The sequence below is a fragment of the Polyergus mexicanus genome, unplaced genomic scaffold (assembly GCF_030449975.1).
Source record: "Polyergus mexicanus isolate NDT 795.1 unplaced genomic scaffold, iyPolMexi1.0 SCAF_5, whole genome shotgun sequence".
Taxonomy (NCBI): Eukaryota; Metazoa; Arthropoda; class Insecta; order Hymenoptera; family Formicidae; genus Polyergus; species Polyergus mexicanus.
Window position 1 is genome coordinate 12,483,087 of NW_027223325.1, and position 17,090 is coordinate 12,500,176.

Sequence of the window (17,090 nt, forward strand, 5' to 3'; positions counted from 1 at the left end):
TATTAAAAGAAACGATGCAATGATGTCATTAATCGCTCTGAGAGCGATTTAACCTGTTAATTGCTATATACATTCGAAAACGCTATATGTTTCGCATCGCGCACCCTACATCCTACATGTCAAAAGGACCAGTCAGGGCGAAGAAGCTTATATTTCGTAGCGAAAATAGTGGCAAGTGATGCACATTTGCGCAAGTGCAAAAACGTCATTACGGAAAGAGGCTACCAATTCCGAGCTTCAATTAGTAATTAGTTTATTGTGCTAAATGCGTGCTAGTAAAATTTTTTTGGTTTTTTTTTTTTAATTATGTTCGAAAGTGACGATTGGATTTTTGAAGTGAGTTTTTTATTTGCATGATTACATATTATAATTTATTCGATTATTAATTTATCCAATGTTTTTTTGTGTATATTGTAATTTCATCAATACGCCGGAATACATTCGCGGTAGAATATCTCGATGTTATTTGTATATACAATTGATATATAAAAAAAATGTGACGTATACAATACATATGTGTATATATATTCGATATACAATTTCTAGGATACGTTTGACATTGATGAGAAAACAATACAGTCCCATTCTCGATGTCAAAACGAAGAAGAAGCATCATCTGTGAAACGGCGTAAAGTGGACAACTGCAAGGTTTTGTTTTCGCCGACGGATAATACTCTTAATTCAAATGTGGATGTTGCAACAGAGGACAGCAATTCCTCTCGTAACAATAAAAACAATGTATCACGAGGAGATCTATTACTAGAAATCTTTCAAGAAAATACTTCTCAAAAGATATTCAATCTTGAAAAAGAGATAAGTAATCCATTAAATGATATACAAAAAGAAACGCAAGATTTGTCATTATGTAAAACGAATACGTTGCACTATAAAAAGAATGCATCTAAAGAAAAGAATCGTACTGAGTCTGTAAATAAAATAGAACTTGGTAAAGAAGTAAAGTTGGTTAGAATATTTCCTGGGCCAGCTGGCTTAGTACCAGATGTGAAAAATGATAATATTCCTGTTGTATCATATCTAAATAGAGTGAAAGAATTAGAAAATAAAACAGCAATCAAACATATTGAGATTAAGTCACAGGATGAGAAAAACTCATTTGGAGAAAAAGCTTGGAAATTTTTACTCGATGACGTGTCGGTTAATCTTTTTGAGCAGTATAGAATTTCCATTATTAAGAAGAAGGCGAATGCTAACCATTGCAATAGTATGAAAGTGAAATTTTTGGCAGGCATATTAGATTATATAGATCATAGTCACGATGATCCATTTATTATATTAAAAGACTCAACAGATAGTTTAGAAGGCACCATTCATCGTGATATTCTATTAAAATATCCTGGTATATTAGAGCCAAATGTAGTTATTCTTTTACATGACGTAGGTTTGTTAAAAACTACAACATACGTAATAACAAATAAATATCATATTCTAGTATCCCAAGTAAACTTACTAGCCATATATTCCGATAAAGGTCGTATTGTAAGCGCATCTCATATGGAAAATATTTTATCAAATGTTGAATTAAATAGAGATTATTCTATGTCAGTTTCAAAGCAATACGTCTCCAGATTGCAAGGAATATATGAAAATTGTGATAAGATATCATCGCAAACTAATTTTTCCATTAATAATAAATCAATCAAGGATTACGAACCTACATTGATAAACGATCCGATATTACGTGAATGTGACGCGGATACTGAAAATCGCAAAGATGAAATATTTGAAAGTCCTAACTATTCGATGAATATGAATAATTTAAATATGAATAATATTTTCTTAACTAGCGACTGCGAATTTATAACTTTGAAAGAGCAGAATTGCCTTAATTCTGATAATATTTCGCACAATAACAAAATCCCGCAATGCGAATTACAAGCGCGAAATATGAACCATTTGGAAAATGCGAGAAAAGAATCAATAATAAATTCTGAAAATAAAATAAGAAAGGAACATTTATCGCAAAGTTTGCAGAAATGCGTCGCGGACGTAACAATTTTTAATGCACATTACTCGCGTGAAAGTTGTTTTTCATCTGGTATAGCGCATGAAGCGCGTAAAAATTCAAATTTGAATATAAAATCTACACTGTCGGGGATAAAGCGTAACTCGGATAATTCGAGAATCCTGGTAAGCTACTTTACTGATGCTAATGAATACGATTCAGACGACGAGATCTTGTCACAGTTGGACGTAGATAACATCTGTAGTGATTCTAAGAAAAAGTGCTGAAGGGAAACGTATTTCTATGTAAAAATACACAGCCATATTATACTATATGTATGTTACAGCAGTATTACAATTGAAATTAGATTGATATGATAGATGGGTACGATTAGATTTAAATGAATGCAACATTAATGTAACTATTGTATAAAAACCAAATTTACGCGCGATGCGTTACTATATATTATATTACATGCAATTGCAAAATAATTGATTTGACTTTATTGTTGAATGTATGTATACTGTAATATGAATATACGATAGATTTTTCTTCTATTCCTAAATTAGAGAGTTATTGCTGATAAAGCTATCTGTAAAATCATATTTATAATCTTATTTTTCACTTCGTAGAACATTATTTCATTTGTCGTGTTGTATAATTAACGTACGATTTATTCGGTTGTACGCAATAGTAAAAGAGAGGACGTTTCAATACTATGTAATATAATTTTACAAAGTTAAAATAGTACAAAAGAAAAATAGAGACACACAACATTGAGACATACTGTAATGTAAATATACGATAAACGTTTATATTCTTAAGTGTTAAAGTTATTGCAGATAAAACACATATTTGCAAAATCATATTTACGATCTTATCTTTCTCATCTTTCTCATCATAAAATATTATATTAGTTGTGTGTGTCAACAAAATTAACGACAATGAAATATGCTGATTTTACTAGTCAAACACGCAGTAAAAAAAAAAAACGTCAAATATGTATGTACGTATATACATATGTCTTCTCTTGTAACGCATTGTCACGCAATTGTTGTAAAATTATATTACACATATGATATGATATGATTCATATTCATTCTTTTATCACGTGTTGATATCACTTGAATTGTATAGAGCGTTATCTCTAGATTTGCGACATGACTAATGGAATAATATTTTATGAAAGATATGATCGTTAAAATACGATTTTATGATCTTATCTTTCGTGCAATGAACTTTGCTTGTGATAATTCTAAATTAAGAATACATAAATATCTATTATACGTATATCTATTTTATATAGTGTAGATAGTTCATAAGTTTTTGCTGAAAATATAAAGCGCACGCAATTGCATAATTGCGTAATGGTGTGGACATATCAAGAGTGGATGTGTAATATATACCGTTGCGCCCATTAAATTCTAACGGTGGATCGTAATCGATAAAGTACTTGCAATTACATCGCTTTGTCTATGATTAAGCAAAGTCGGAGGAATAAAAGATGATGCGAAATTTATAGTCCTTTTTCATTTGGAAAAATTAACTGATTCGTCGTGCATTGTCTTGACTTGTCTACGTAATTTCCATTACTGTTTTATAACTTGGACATATTATAGTTCATAATGTTTCTACAGTTAGAAATTTTTTTTCTTTCCCAGTCGATTATCCAATGGTACGTCACAAGGTCGATCCAATGGATACACATTGATGCACATGCTAACTATTGATCTTGTCTTTGCGTAGAGTTATTATCTTTCTTTTTATATAATACTAAAGAGACACAAGACAATTATTAGATGCGCATAAAAAGTGATTATACAGAAAAAGATAAGTTTTTAATTCAATAAATTCTTATACAAAACAAAACAAAAAACCAAAGCGCGCAAGTCAATGAGAGGATTGTCGCATTATCGTTGCTACACATTTTCAATGGTTAGGTCATTATATAAAAATATAAATATATTTATTTCAATAGAAAGATAGAGGTATTGAATGAGACACCAAGACACGGATTTATTGTACCGAGAATATGTACCAATAAATGGATTAAGATTGTCAATGTCATAATGTAGGATAAGAGATCACTTTACGACTTTACGAGATTAAGACCAGCAAAACAATAACTTATTTTCGTTCGCGCGCATTGAGGAGGATTATCCTGATCTCGTATGTTATTTATTTCCATTTTCCTTTTGCAACATGCATATATGTATTTGTATATCAATATATCAAAATGTTATATATTGTTATTTTCAAATATTTAACGACATTCATGGAAAAGATTCATCGGATATTGAAACTTTTTAGCACACGATGTAAGACATCCAATTTTAACATTTTTACAATTAGGCTTTTAAATATACGCATGTATTTTGTATGTCACATATATGTGCGTGTATTTAAAAGCCTAATCGTGACACACATATGTGTGTGCGCGCGTGCGTGTCGAATGGCTAAGATAAAAAAAATACTTCTTGCATCTTATTCACGCGCAAATGCGCACACGCACGACACATGTACAAACCTACACACACACACACATACACACACACACACACACACACATATGTGATAACTTTAATGAGAAAGAAATAATATGCGAATAGTATTTTTTTCAGCAATTCGAAATATCAACGTTATTTCCCTCAACATTATCATGTGCATTTCATCGTGTTACGTCCTTGCGCAAGCAATGCCAATTTTTTATTCGAAAATAAGGTCATTTAACACGCTTGGTTTCTTTTCGGTATGCGCTTCCAATTTATGCTATCTATTCGCTTAGTTTACGTAGAACATTAACAACGTAACTCGTAATCTTTTTTTTTTAAAAAGTCGTCAAATCCACACGAATACACCCAAAAATTAGTAGAAATAATAAATATTAATTTAATATGTATATTTTTATAATATACATTTTGTTAAATGTATGTTTTATTGATTAAATTTAGTTTCTTTCATACAAAGTAATGATGTCAGAAAATCGTGTCAGTTAAAAATGAAATTATGCACACTATAGAATTTAATTCTTTTATTATACAATTTTTATACTTCGAGAAATTCTTTATCGAGAAACATATATATCTTGTGGCTTTTATAATTATATTAAAATATATATACATACGCACGTATATATTTGAATAAAATATACAATCATATTACATATACTTTACTAGACAAAACATTTTTCAATATTAAAACATGGTATATATAAATTATTAATTATAAAATAAAAGAATTAAGTTCTACAGTATGCATAATTTTATTTTTAATTAGTGCAATATGTTGATATTTTAGTCTATAGTTTATCTTCTGATATCGTATTTACTTTGATATTGCACTTTTATAGGAAAAAATGGCAGCTCGGTATAAATACATGGTTTGTCTCGCTATTGTCGCACATGACTTGACGCGAGAGAGGCGTTAATGCCGCGTATTCATTTTACAATCTTTGTGTAACATTGATTATAAATGTGATACTTTGGTCTCAGCACTCGTCTATAACTATCTACAAATTTTATCGTGTAATGCAAAATACATGAATGCGTAATGAATGCGTATTATATTATGTATATTTATTATTTAATATGTATATTATTATTAATACGGCTATTAACTACAACGTTGATCAACTGCAATCACACAAAAGTTTGGTTGACAGAATAGAAATTATTTGTATTTTGTGGTATATATATTTATAATTTTTAAATTATTTTTATCGTTATATTATTATATACTTTACATACTATAAAAAAATTGATTCCAAAAATATAGCAGTCGACGCGGAAATTATGTTTTGTAATATTTTTATTCACACACATATTCAACTATATTAAATAACTTTTAAAACCATCTCGGAGTAATCCGATAATAATGATATCTATGCCCCTCTCGATACTTTTTTTTGTTTAAAAAAATGTAAAATTAATCAGGATCACTCGTTAGACTATTAGCTATCGCGTTTAACGGCTCATTTGATATCATACCGTCTCTCTCATTGGATTTCGATTATCCTGTTTTGTAATTCCATTATCGGAATTGTGACCGTTCCATTATTAAATATTTGTTGCGAAAGTTTGGCGAAAGTTAAAAGATGAAGAAAGAAGGGGTGAGTGGTTGCACTTTATCCATGAGATTTAGAGCGGGGGAGATTCGAGCTAACAACGTCAGCAAAACATGTGTCGCGCGCACAGCTCCACTTCGTTGGTCGACGTAAAATGTGACAGTGCAGTTTGATGCGCTTCATACGCAGGACCAGCGGTACACCAAGGAAGAAAAAACGTATGTTAAAAAGTTTATTAACGGACCAGCCGTAAGTTATTTACTTATAATACGATGAACACCGTTGCCATTTGTTGTAAAATTTACGAACGCTAAACGCACGCCAGCACAGACGCATCCAAAGTTCACTCGCTGACCTTGTGCCGCAAACGATAACGAAGCGCTCTCGTTGCTTCCGCCTTGCAATTCCATCGTTGATTGCTCAAATTTCAAGCAATTTCCACGACAGACAAATCGCTCTGTAAATCTGTGCCGTGTTGGCTTCGTTTGCATTTGACAAAGAACGCGCGAGTATTTATGCGCGGTTTACCTGTGTTTTCAATATTTTAACAACGCGCGACCTGATACCATACCAAATTTTGAAAATTTTGTGAACTGTGAAAATTTAGCGAATTGATTTGAATCGGCAACGGCATTTCGCAAATGAAAGTGCGCGTGCGCGTTTCTCGAAATCGCCGACTCTTGTCCGTGGGCGAAATCGCCTGCTCTTGCCACCGCCAAGGAAAGGAAAAGCGTCAAAGAGAGTCGAAAATATTCGAAAAGCATCGCGTTTGTACGTATTTCGTTATTATTATTGTTATTATTACTTTTATTATTGTATTTGCTTTGTTAATACGTAATATATATATATATATATATATATATATATATATATATATATATATATATATATATAATTATATATTAATAGTAATAATAATAATAATAATAAACTTAGTATTATTATTTATACCATCATATGTGAGACAGCTAGACAGCTAGATAAAAGGATAAACAAAAAATTATTTCGTATTACGAAGAATGTTATGAAAATTCCGAGTGTATCGTTTTTTGTATCTTGGTATTCGAAACAAATGTGCTTGTAGATAAATGATTAAACAAGAAAGTTAATAAATTTATACATTATTAGTATATTAATGAAACATTAATCGTTATCATTAATCTTGTATTTTATCTGAAAGACATTTACATATTCAAGGAAACATTTAACAAGACTTGGTACTATGATTAATACTTCTGTAATATTATAACTCGATAACCGCACCGTTGTCGTAACAGCCGTACATTTTTTTTCAAACAGGTGACTTATACAACTGGAATCCCATTTCGAAAAAATTGATTTATATAAGAAAGAAACATATATCTATTTATAAAAAAAAAAGGAAAAAAAAAAGATCTTGAAATCATGAAAATGTCGTCACCTGAAAGAAAATGACCATGAAATGCCCTTTTGAAACAGAGAGTAAATTTTATCTGAAACATTTTAAAAAATAATCAGTAATTTTAATGATAATTGCGTGGAAAGAATGAAATACTCTATATAATCATTAATATATGAATAAATAAATATATAAATAAATAAATAAATAAATATATATATATATATATATATATATATATATATATATATATATATCTATATTAAAAGTTATGCATACTCTCTCTTTTGTTCCCAAATTTTTTATTTGATTTAAAGTTGATATTTTAAGCATAACTTTATTCGAATAATAATAGCGATTTTTGAATACTTGGCAATCATTAGCAAAAAATTTAATTTTAAATATTTTTTAATCCATTATTATATAAAATTTGATAAAATTATTGATTACAAATTGAGAATTGCAGTGAAGTTTTCACACTCTTTAGCTAAGAATAAATATCAATAATCTATTAGTGAAAGGAATCGTGGAAAAGTCGGGACATTTTGTATGAATTATACATGTATCATATTTCTTTATTAATCTACACCAAGTACCAGTAATAACCAGTCTGTAATATAACTGGGATATACACAGCTTATGCAAGTTGTTGCGAAAATTGAGGTAGAACGTAAACACGTGATTGGCTTTACAAAAGATCAATTATTGCAACGTGATTATGCTCTGTACAATATACATATGTACTTTTTTTATTTATAGTATTTTAAATAATATTTATAAAACAATGTTTATTTACATATAATCTTACAATAGCAGCCTTAATATAAAACATATTTAAATTTATATATAGATATTGTGTCACAAAATTTATTTCGTAACATGATTGATGAAAAACTTGTGTAAGATTTAACAAGGTATATAAAAACTGATACGTTAGTGTAAATAATAAACGATATTTCAGGTACGATTGTTGGCTACAAATCTTGAGTGGCTCACAAGAAAAGAAACTGTCAAAACTACAGCGCAATTTAATCAAACAAACTCGAAGTTATGATCGATGCTAATGGTAAGCATAGAAACAATGCGACGTAATCAATAAATTATTGTGCAAATAATTTCATACTTGAACATTTGATACTTTGTATAGCGCAGTACCTTTATAATAATAGGATAGGACATATTGAAGGGCATATACAGAAACATGTATAAACTGTTGCAATGAGTAGCGAGAAATAATATAATTTTTATTTACGAAAATGCGATTGTAGGTGCACAAAAAGAAAGAGAAAGATAGATAGATATATATATAGATAGATAGATAGATAGATAGATAGATAGATAGATAGATAGAGAGAGAGAGAGAGAGAGAGAGAGAGAAAGAGAATATTTTTAAAAATTTGCGTTACTCTCTCTCTCTCTCTCTCTCTCTCTTCTCTTCACATATACATACGCATGCACACGCATAGATAGGTAAAGATATGTGTAAAAAAAACAACTTTGCGAACTTTCTCTTTTCTTTTAATTTAATTAAAAATTTTAATTATATGTTTTTGCTTTATATCTTTAGTGTCTTTCTATTTCTTCCACTTTTTAGAGTGATACATTCAGCTTTGAAGAATCGATTGTTACATAAAACTCTTTAAATCGCTCCAAAATAACAAAACAAATATACGTAATTGATAAGCGATAAAAATTAATAACAAGCAAATTGACAAGCAAATAATTTTTACATGTTACCGCTTATGGATGACGGCTACATCTGTATCTTTATTTATGATATGTGTATTTCTGACAAACTTTTTAATGGCGTAAAGTATATATTCTTTGCATTTATGTTAGATTCTCTCTATTTTTCTAATCTATATTTTGTTGGTTTGCACTCTACTCTAATCTCTCTCCCTTTTTTCGATTACTTTATGCTGATTTATTATTGTTATAGTATAACGCACATTTACTATTACAGTACTACAATATATATTACATATACTTAACAATCACTTAACAAGCACATTGATGATATAATATTTAAATTTATCTATTATTCTATCAAAGTAGATAAAGCAAAAAGTCGCATCGCATATCATTGTATGTTATAGGTTTTTTATTTTAAGACATTGATATATATTTCACGTATAATATTATTGCTTTATTTCTTTTTTAGAAGTGAACGACAACATAAAGGCGGATGTTTTATGGCAAAAAATTCACGTTGATCAAAATGAACATCTGGTATTGTCTGCTACACCTCTTTTATACGCATGCATTAAATTTATTATTGTGTTAATTATTGTATTTTTTATTATATACGCAATGCGACATTTTTTAGCATATTTACGGGTTCGAGAAGAGTTCGCTGAAAACCATTATAACATATGTAATGTACATATTATCTATCGGATGGGTAAGATTATTATTTCACTGGTATCCTCGCCTGCATTTGTATGCAACTCATCGAGAATGTATTTTAAATCGTGCAACAAAAATACTCGCAGTAGTAAGTTTTTCTGTTTATTATCTATTTCGGTTATATATAATACATTAGTAACTATAAATTATCATTTTCATTATTACTATCAAGCATATAAAACTTCTATAAATAATAATAGTAGTAATAGTAACGGTGATGGTAGAATAGTAGTAATAATTATTGTGTGTATGTGCGCGCGCGCGCGTGTGTGTATGAGAGAGAGAGAGAGAGAGAGAGAGAGAGAGAGAGAGAGAGAGAGAGATAATAATAATAATAATATCAATAATAATAAAAATGAATATAGGATGATTATCAAGGAGTATACAAATCATATTTTGTACGAGATGTTCAAAAAATTTCTACTAAAAATTTAAGGTAAGACTTTATGTGTGATGTTAAAAAAGGTAATATTGTATAATATACAACGTAATAAACACAGGCGCATCGATGCTTCAAGAGTATGAATGTACACACATGTAAACAAGTAAAAATGTTATTTGAATACAAACTAAGAATATATGCTATAATTTTCAAGTTTTATAAAAGAATAAATAAAATTGTCAATCTTAATATCCTTACAATTCAAATATTTTAAACAATTTTTGCCAGAATCAATGGTTAAGTTTATTTATAGCATGATCACCGCCATTTTTTGATTTAAATCCATTAGAAGGGGAGCGGAAGGGAGGAGAATATTTAGGATTATTTAAAATCTATCGTGTTTGCTACATAAATTAATAATGTCCACGATCTGGAAGAAAAGAGATACGAAATGGATTCAAACCTATTCAAATAACATCTGATATTTCTCAGAGAATGAAGAACTCTCAATATTAAAATACTATAACACGTATATATTGAAACATAAGACAGATACTTTGCGTGAGCATTTTTTTAATCTTCTGTAAGTCAGAAACTGTGATATAATATATATATATATATATATATATATATATATATATATATATATATATGATTAACGTTTAAATAATATCTTGTACTCATTTTAGCGTGTTTCATTCGCCCTCTGAAGTATTGCATTTGTGAATCACCCTATGCATATAATCACCAAAATTTTAAACGTAATGCGCATGATAATATCATATATATATACATATTATTATAATATATTATCTAGAGAGAGAATACAATTAATTAAACTTTGACAAATTTTTTTACATATACAGACGCGCGCGGGCGTAAACAGGAATTTAATTTCATGCAAAATGCATTGTCGTGCCTGCTGGTTAATCAGATATCTTTTCTGGTTCCTTTTAAGTCATCTACCTTTTCTTAATATAGGATGAAATGCGAATTAAAAATTCGCTAATTCTATTGCTATGCACTTTCAGTGCGCAACGTTTTGCGACCACTATTATTGATCAAGATCTCGTAAAGAAAATCAAGGATAAAAAATTGAAAATTAACTTAGAAAATGGCACGCGTTGCGAGGTTTACGAATACAAGGCTTTCTGGTGCAAAAAGAAATGTTATATCTGGGACGTTACAAAACATGCATTTTCGAGACTCGTAGGATTTGATAATGGTACATTATGTTCCGATTTTCATCTCTCATGCAATAGTGGCCTGTCCAAGGAAGAGCAATTGCTTAGGTAATTTTTTAAGATAACGCTAATTGTTAAAAACAACACTTAATTCGCATTTATTTAGTATTTGTTAATGTATATACATTTTTATGTAATAATTGAAAATGGAGCTTTTTCCCAGTTCAAGAACATATTCCCTCTTTTTATTACAGGCGCATCGTATATGGAAATAACGACATTGTCGTACAACTCCAGAGTATCGGTGTATTATTATTGTTGGAAGTTTTAAATCCATTTTATATTTTTCAAGTATTTACTGTGGTACTATGGCTTGCGGAAGACTATCTATATTACACTGTTGCGATAATATTAATGTCACTGTTTGGCATAACAAGCACTATAATTCAAACGCGAAAAGTATGTATATGTGTAAATAACGTGTGAGAAAAGAAAAAATTATGTATAACATTATATTTTGTATAACAAAATTATACGATTATCGTTGACTTTTAGAATCAACTGAATTTACGAGGTACTGTTGCATCTTCAGAGAGCGTACACGTACGTGTACTTCGAAATACTGGTATTTTTGAGAGTATTCCTAACAAAGAATTAGTGCCCGGTGATATTATAGAATTACCGAAGCATCAAGCGACTCTCGTATGCGACGCGGTTTTATTAACAGGCCAGTGCATACTAAACGAATCCATGCTAACGGGTAAAACTAATAAATACTAAATCTATTTTCTCAATGCTTATTTTAATGTGTGAGCTCTTTCTCTCTCTCTCTCTCTCTCTCTCTCTCTCTCTCTCTCTCTTTCTGTATATACATATAGAAATTTATTCGTTCTAATAACTTTAGGCGAATCTGTACCAGTAAGAAAAACGTCATTACCATCATGTCACGTATTGTACGATGCTAAAGAGTTTACGCATCACACATTATATAGTGGTACCACTATGATACAAACTAAGTATATTTTTTTTTATTCTTAATAAAACGAATATAATATATTAGATATACGATAACTAATAGGTGATCCGCGCGCAGATATCATGGAGACCGACCGGCTCTCGCAAGAGTGATCAGAACTGGTTTTCTAACTAACAGAGGTGGTTTAATCGCCGCTATATTATATCCACCTCCGGCAGATTTCAAATTTGATAAAGATTCGTATAAATTTATTGGCATTTTGGCATTCATTGCAACTTTGGCTGTTATATACACCGTAGTAACCAAGGTAATTCTCTTATTTTGAAGTGAATGTAAGATACAAAATTATTTTTTTTTTTAGTTATATGTATTCAACCATTTATCTATTTAATTAATTCACCTAAAGCTAACAGGTATTAATAATTACTTAATATAATGATAAATAATTTAGGTGTCGAGAGGAATTACAGCTAGCGATGTAACAATGAAGGCACTAGATATTATCACAATAGTCATACCACCGGCATTACCAGCCGCGATGACTGTAGGAAAACTGTATGCTCAAGCTAGATTGAAACGTGCGCGAATCTATTGTATTAATAATAAAGTTATAAATGCTTCTGGCAGTATAAATTGCGTATGTTTTGATAAGGTGAGAAAAAGATGGATAGATAGATATGTAGATAGATAGATAGATAGAGAGAGAGAGAGACGGGGGGTGGGGGGGGGTAAGGAAAAGGAGAAGCAGATTATGTCGTAATCACGTAGTTGTGCAAGATAGACAGGCAATCTGCGCGATACTGTATATACACACACACATTATATATATATATATATATATATATATATATATATATATATATATATGTATATGTATAATGTTGACAATAACACAAGTTTTCTCTCATTTTTTTTCACTTTGGCGACATAGACAGGAACATTAACCGAAGATGGGATGGATATGTGGGGTGTTGTACCATGTACAAACGGTGTCCTGGATGAGGCCGAGACGGATATATCTAAACTTAGAGATCATCCTCTTTTCAAAGGGATGCTGGTTTGTCATAGCTTAACACTTATCAATGGAGAACTTTGCGGAGATCCTTTGGACGTAAAGGTTAAAAATATCCTAGTTCTATTTCTATTCGTCGTGATCATTCGATATCTCGATGTAATGATATCGTTACGCATTACAGATGTTTGAAAGTACTAAATGGATATTAAAAGAATCGGATTGCATAGACGTAAATAAGTACGACGCGATAGCACCGATAATCGTAAAGCTACCGGAAAGTAACTTTACAGAAAATATAAACGAAGAGATTTCCGAAATCGGTATAATACAGCAATATCAATTTTTGAGTTCTTTACAACGAATGTCTGTGATCGTACGTGTATTAGGATCGGATGATTTTAGAGCTTACACGAAAGGCTCTCCCGAAATGATAATAAATTTAAGCAAAACGGAAACTGTACCTAGCGACATTTCCCTTGTTTTGGAGCGATACACAAGACAGGGTTATCGCGTAATAGCTGTGGGTCGTCGAACAATCTCTGAAAATAGTGCAGAGGTAATGTGTCCCATATATCAACGCATATAAACGTGCACAATTCTCAAAAATGGGATATCTTTCGGGGAGTACATATATATGTTCCAGGTATTGAAATTATCCCGAGAAGCGGTCGAGCGGGACTTGGAGTTTTTAGGACTAGTCGTTCTAGAAAATCGATTAAAGAAACCGACAGCATCAGTGATTACGGAATTAAGGGAAGCCAATATACGCATAGTGATGATTACGGGTTCGATATTATAAATAATATTTCACAAATTTTCTTTCTATGCGATATTTTAATATACATATATTCACAATCGATTTTAACAGATTTCACTTTTAATTCTTAGGGGATAATATCCAAACCGCAATAAGTGTCGCGAAAGAATGTGGAATACTTTCGATCGAGGAACATGTTGTAGATGTAACTGTAACTTCAAGAGGAGGAGAGAAAGATCGTCCAAAGATATTCTTCAATGTTCAGTCTCAATCTTCGGGATCGGTAAACTTGTCGAATCTTGAATTAGACAGTAGTCCTGCAAGGAAAACTCACGATTAATGCGTATCTCATTTTTTTTTCTTTTTCACAGAACTCGCGAGATCAAGTGTTGGCGACACCAATGATCCAAGACATAGAATGCGGTATAGTTAATTATAATTACAGATTCGCTTTAACGGGCCAAACATGGCAAGCGCTGCGGGAATATTATCCCGATCTCGTAGATCGCATTTGCGTGCGCGGTACGATATTCGCTAGAATGAGCAGCGATCAGAAGCAACAATTGATTATGGAGCTTATGCGACTCGGTTATTATGTAGGTACGTAAATCAGTATATAGTGAAACAATATAAGCGGAAAAAAATTAAAACGGATATATTTATAACGGATATTCACGCAACAACGTAAAACACTATTGTACGCTATTGTGCTTTTATATAGTCATGTGCGGAGATGGTGCAAACGATTGTGGAGCATTAAGGACTGCGCATGTTGGTATATCGCTTTCCGAAGCAGAATCCAGGTAAGAAATATGCGCGTTTGTTATGATATTCTCTCTATTAATCATCTTCTTTCATTTTCGTTATTCACTTGCAGTGTGGCTAGTCCCTTCACTTCGAGAGTACCCGATATAAGCTGCGTCCCAAAAGTAATACGAGAAGGGCGCGCCGCCTTGATCACGTCGTTTGGAATTTTTAAATTTATGGTCGGATATTCTCTTACCGAATTTCTATCCGTCATAATATTATATTCCATAGACTCAAACCTGACGGATTTACAATTTCTGTTTATCGATATTTGTTTAATCGTTAACTTCGCCTTCTTTTTCGGCAAAACTCACGCGTATAAAAAGAAGTTATCCAAGACAAAGCCAATGACGAGTCTGATAGGCTTTACTCCCCTTTTATCTCTAACGATACACATGTCCGTGATGATAGTTTTTCAAATGATAGTATATCACGCTGTTCGACAGTTTTCGTGGTTTATTCCGTTTGTACCTACTAACAACACTACTAGATACACGTGTTACGAAAACTATTCAGTCTACTGCGTTTCTATATTTCAATACATCACAATGGCAATTATATTTTCACGCGGAAAACCATATAGACGCCCGATTTACACGAATAGCGCATTTATGTTTTCTATATTTTTATTAACGCTTATATGCGCGTACATTACGGTTTATCCGGCACACTGGATAGCGGATGCGTTACAATTAATGTTACCGCCTGTTTATGACTGGAGACTCATTATCCTAGCGCTCGCTATAGCTAATTTTCTCATCTGTTTCTTCGTCGAAAGCATTATAATAGAGCGCATAATTGAGAATGCCTTGAAGAGAAGAATGCAAAAGCCAAACAAATCGAAAAAACGATATCTAAAAATAGAATATGAATTGAAGAATTGTGAAGATTGGCCTAAATTCGATAAACAACTTTCAATATTATCTACCCTGCAAAAGAAGGATGTACAAAATATCATGAATATTACATATAACAATCATTGTCTGACTAATATTACGAGTAATCGAATGGTGAATGATTTTAGCAACTCGATCCAATTACCACGTAAAAAGATCAATAAGAAAAACGGTTTCGAAAATCTTGGTTTCGTAAATGATCAAGTATCGTGTACATAAGATGTTTATTTTCGAGAATAGACATCTTTTTAATGTATTATTAAAAAGAAGAATTCGTCAGTATTAGTGTCATAATGTATATATATGCTATTGGAATATATACTCTGGTCGCATACTTTACAACAGTATCCACATAAAAATATTGCAGAACTTGTATTCCATATATATCGCACTATTAATACGACTCGAAAAAAAATATCTAGTGTTTTCGGAAAAGAAAAAACTTTGAAAAAAATTTATACATCTTTGTTTTTCTTCTTTTCATTTATATCAGTCTCATTCTAGCGCTACGATATATTTAAGCCGTTTGTACATTACGTTACACATGTGATTATTTTATTATACAAAGTACAAAGTAGTACATATGTAGAAAATACGCATGATACAAGTATATCATTCTCATAAAATACATTGATTTAATAAGATTTATTGAAAAATATACATATATTTCATTTCGTATCTTGACACACAGGTTGAACAAGTTGTTTTAATAGTATTATTTAATAGTAAACCTGTGAATCCATAAAGTAAAATAAATTATAGATTATAAGTCTAGATTCTTTATCATTGTGTGAACCTATAATGTCAATTTTCTTAGCATTTTCTGAAAGAATAAACGATGAATATGTTAATTATGTGATAATACAATTTATTCTTAATCATTTTTGTATAATTTCTCACCGATAATAGCTTCATGTTTCATTACTAATTCTTTTCGGACCCATTCCTTAAAACGTAAAGCTATCCGACCAATCAATCGAATTGTGACATCGTCTATGCTCGGTCTCAGGAGTAAGCTTGGTAAGGTTATGACAAAATTCTTAAATATTTCTTCTCTACAAAACAAAGAGAGAAAAAAAAATAAAGAGAATGGTGACGATAGAACTTGTTAATTATACACTGGAGTGCCACATTGATTACCTGTGTAGCTCATTTAAATTGCATTCCAACATAATATCACCAATAATCAGAAATAGTTGTGATTGCAATTCTTTTTTAGATAGGCGAGAAGACGCTTCTACAATCAACTGCAATGTATGGCTT

General features: G+C 31.0%; 3 protein-coding genes across 6 annotated transcripts in view; 2 read left to right on the forward strand and 1 right to left on the reverse strand.

Moving 5' to 3' along the window:
• Positions 1–55: 55 nt before the first annotated feature.
• LOC138933459 (metacaspase-3) lies at positions 56–4,936 on the forward strand. Of its 2 annotated transcripts, none has more exons than XM_070296174.1 (2): positions 56–244; positions 547–4,936. In XM_070296174.1, exons 1-2 carry the CDS (start codon positions 179–181, stop codon positions 2,248–2,250), a joined length of 1,770 nt encoding a protein of 589 aa, XP_070152275.1. In that variant the 5' UTR covers positions 56–178; the 3' UTR covers positions 2,251–4,936. The 2 variants fall into 2 exon arrangements, with proteins under 2 accessions (XP_070152275.1, XP_070152276.1); XM_070296175.1 differs by lacking the exon at positions 56–244 and adding an exon at positions 253–336.
• Positions 4,937–5,992: 1,056 nt separating this feature from the next.
• LOC138933087 (polyamine-transporting ATPase 13A3) lies at positions 5,993–16,612 on the forward strand. Of its 3 annotated transcripts, none has more exons than XM_070295567.1 (18): positions 5,993–6,244; positions 8,366–8,470; positions 9,566–9,633; positions 9,731–9,898; positions 10,176–10,246; positions 11,224–11,484; positions 11,631–11,835; positions 11,932–12,136; positions 12,281–12,392; positions 12,470–12,659; positions 12,804–13,004; positions 13,284–13,469; positions 13,549–13,923; positions 14,011–14,152; positions 14,256–14,407; positions 14,496–14,724; positions 14,846–14,927; positions 15,002–16,611. In XM_070295567.1, the coding sequence occupies exons 2-18, from the start codon at positions 8,455–8,457 to the stop codon at positions 16,044–16,046; spliced, it is 3,708 nt and encodes a 1,235-aa protein (XP_070151668.1). In that variant the 5' UTR covers positions 5,993–6,244; positions 8,366–8,454; the 3' UTR covers positions 16,047–16,611. The 3 variants fall into 3 exon arrangements, with proteins under 3 accessions (XP_070151668.1, XP_070151667.1, XP_070151669.1); XM_070295566.1 differs by lacking the exon at positions 5,993–6,244 and adding an exon at positions 6,307–6,797; XM_070295568.1 differs by lacking the exons at positions 5,993–6,244; positions 12,804–13,004 and adding an exon at positions 6,307–6,797 and having other exon boundaries at positions 15,002–16,612.
• Positions 16,499–17,090, reverse strand: part of LOC138933088 (testis-expressed protein 10 homolog) — a 2,514-nt gene continuing 1,922 nt past the window's right edge. Inside the window, exons 3-5 of the mRNA XM_070295569.1 lie at positions 16,968–17,090; positions 16,728–16,882; positions 16,499–16,650 (exon numbers count right to left, since the gene is read on the reverse strand). The exon at positions 16,968–17,090 is cut by the window's right edge and continues 109 nt beyond it. Coding sequence (XP_070151670.1) covers positions 16,547–16,650; positions 16,728–16,882; positions 16,968–17,090 — 382 coding nt within the window. The 3' untranslated portion in view covers positions 16,499–16,546. The remainder of the gene's footprint in view (positions 16,651–16,727; positions 16,883–16,967) is intronic.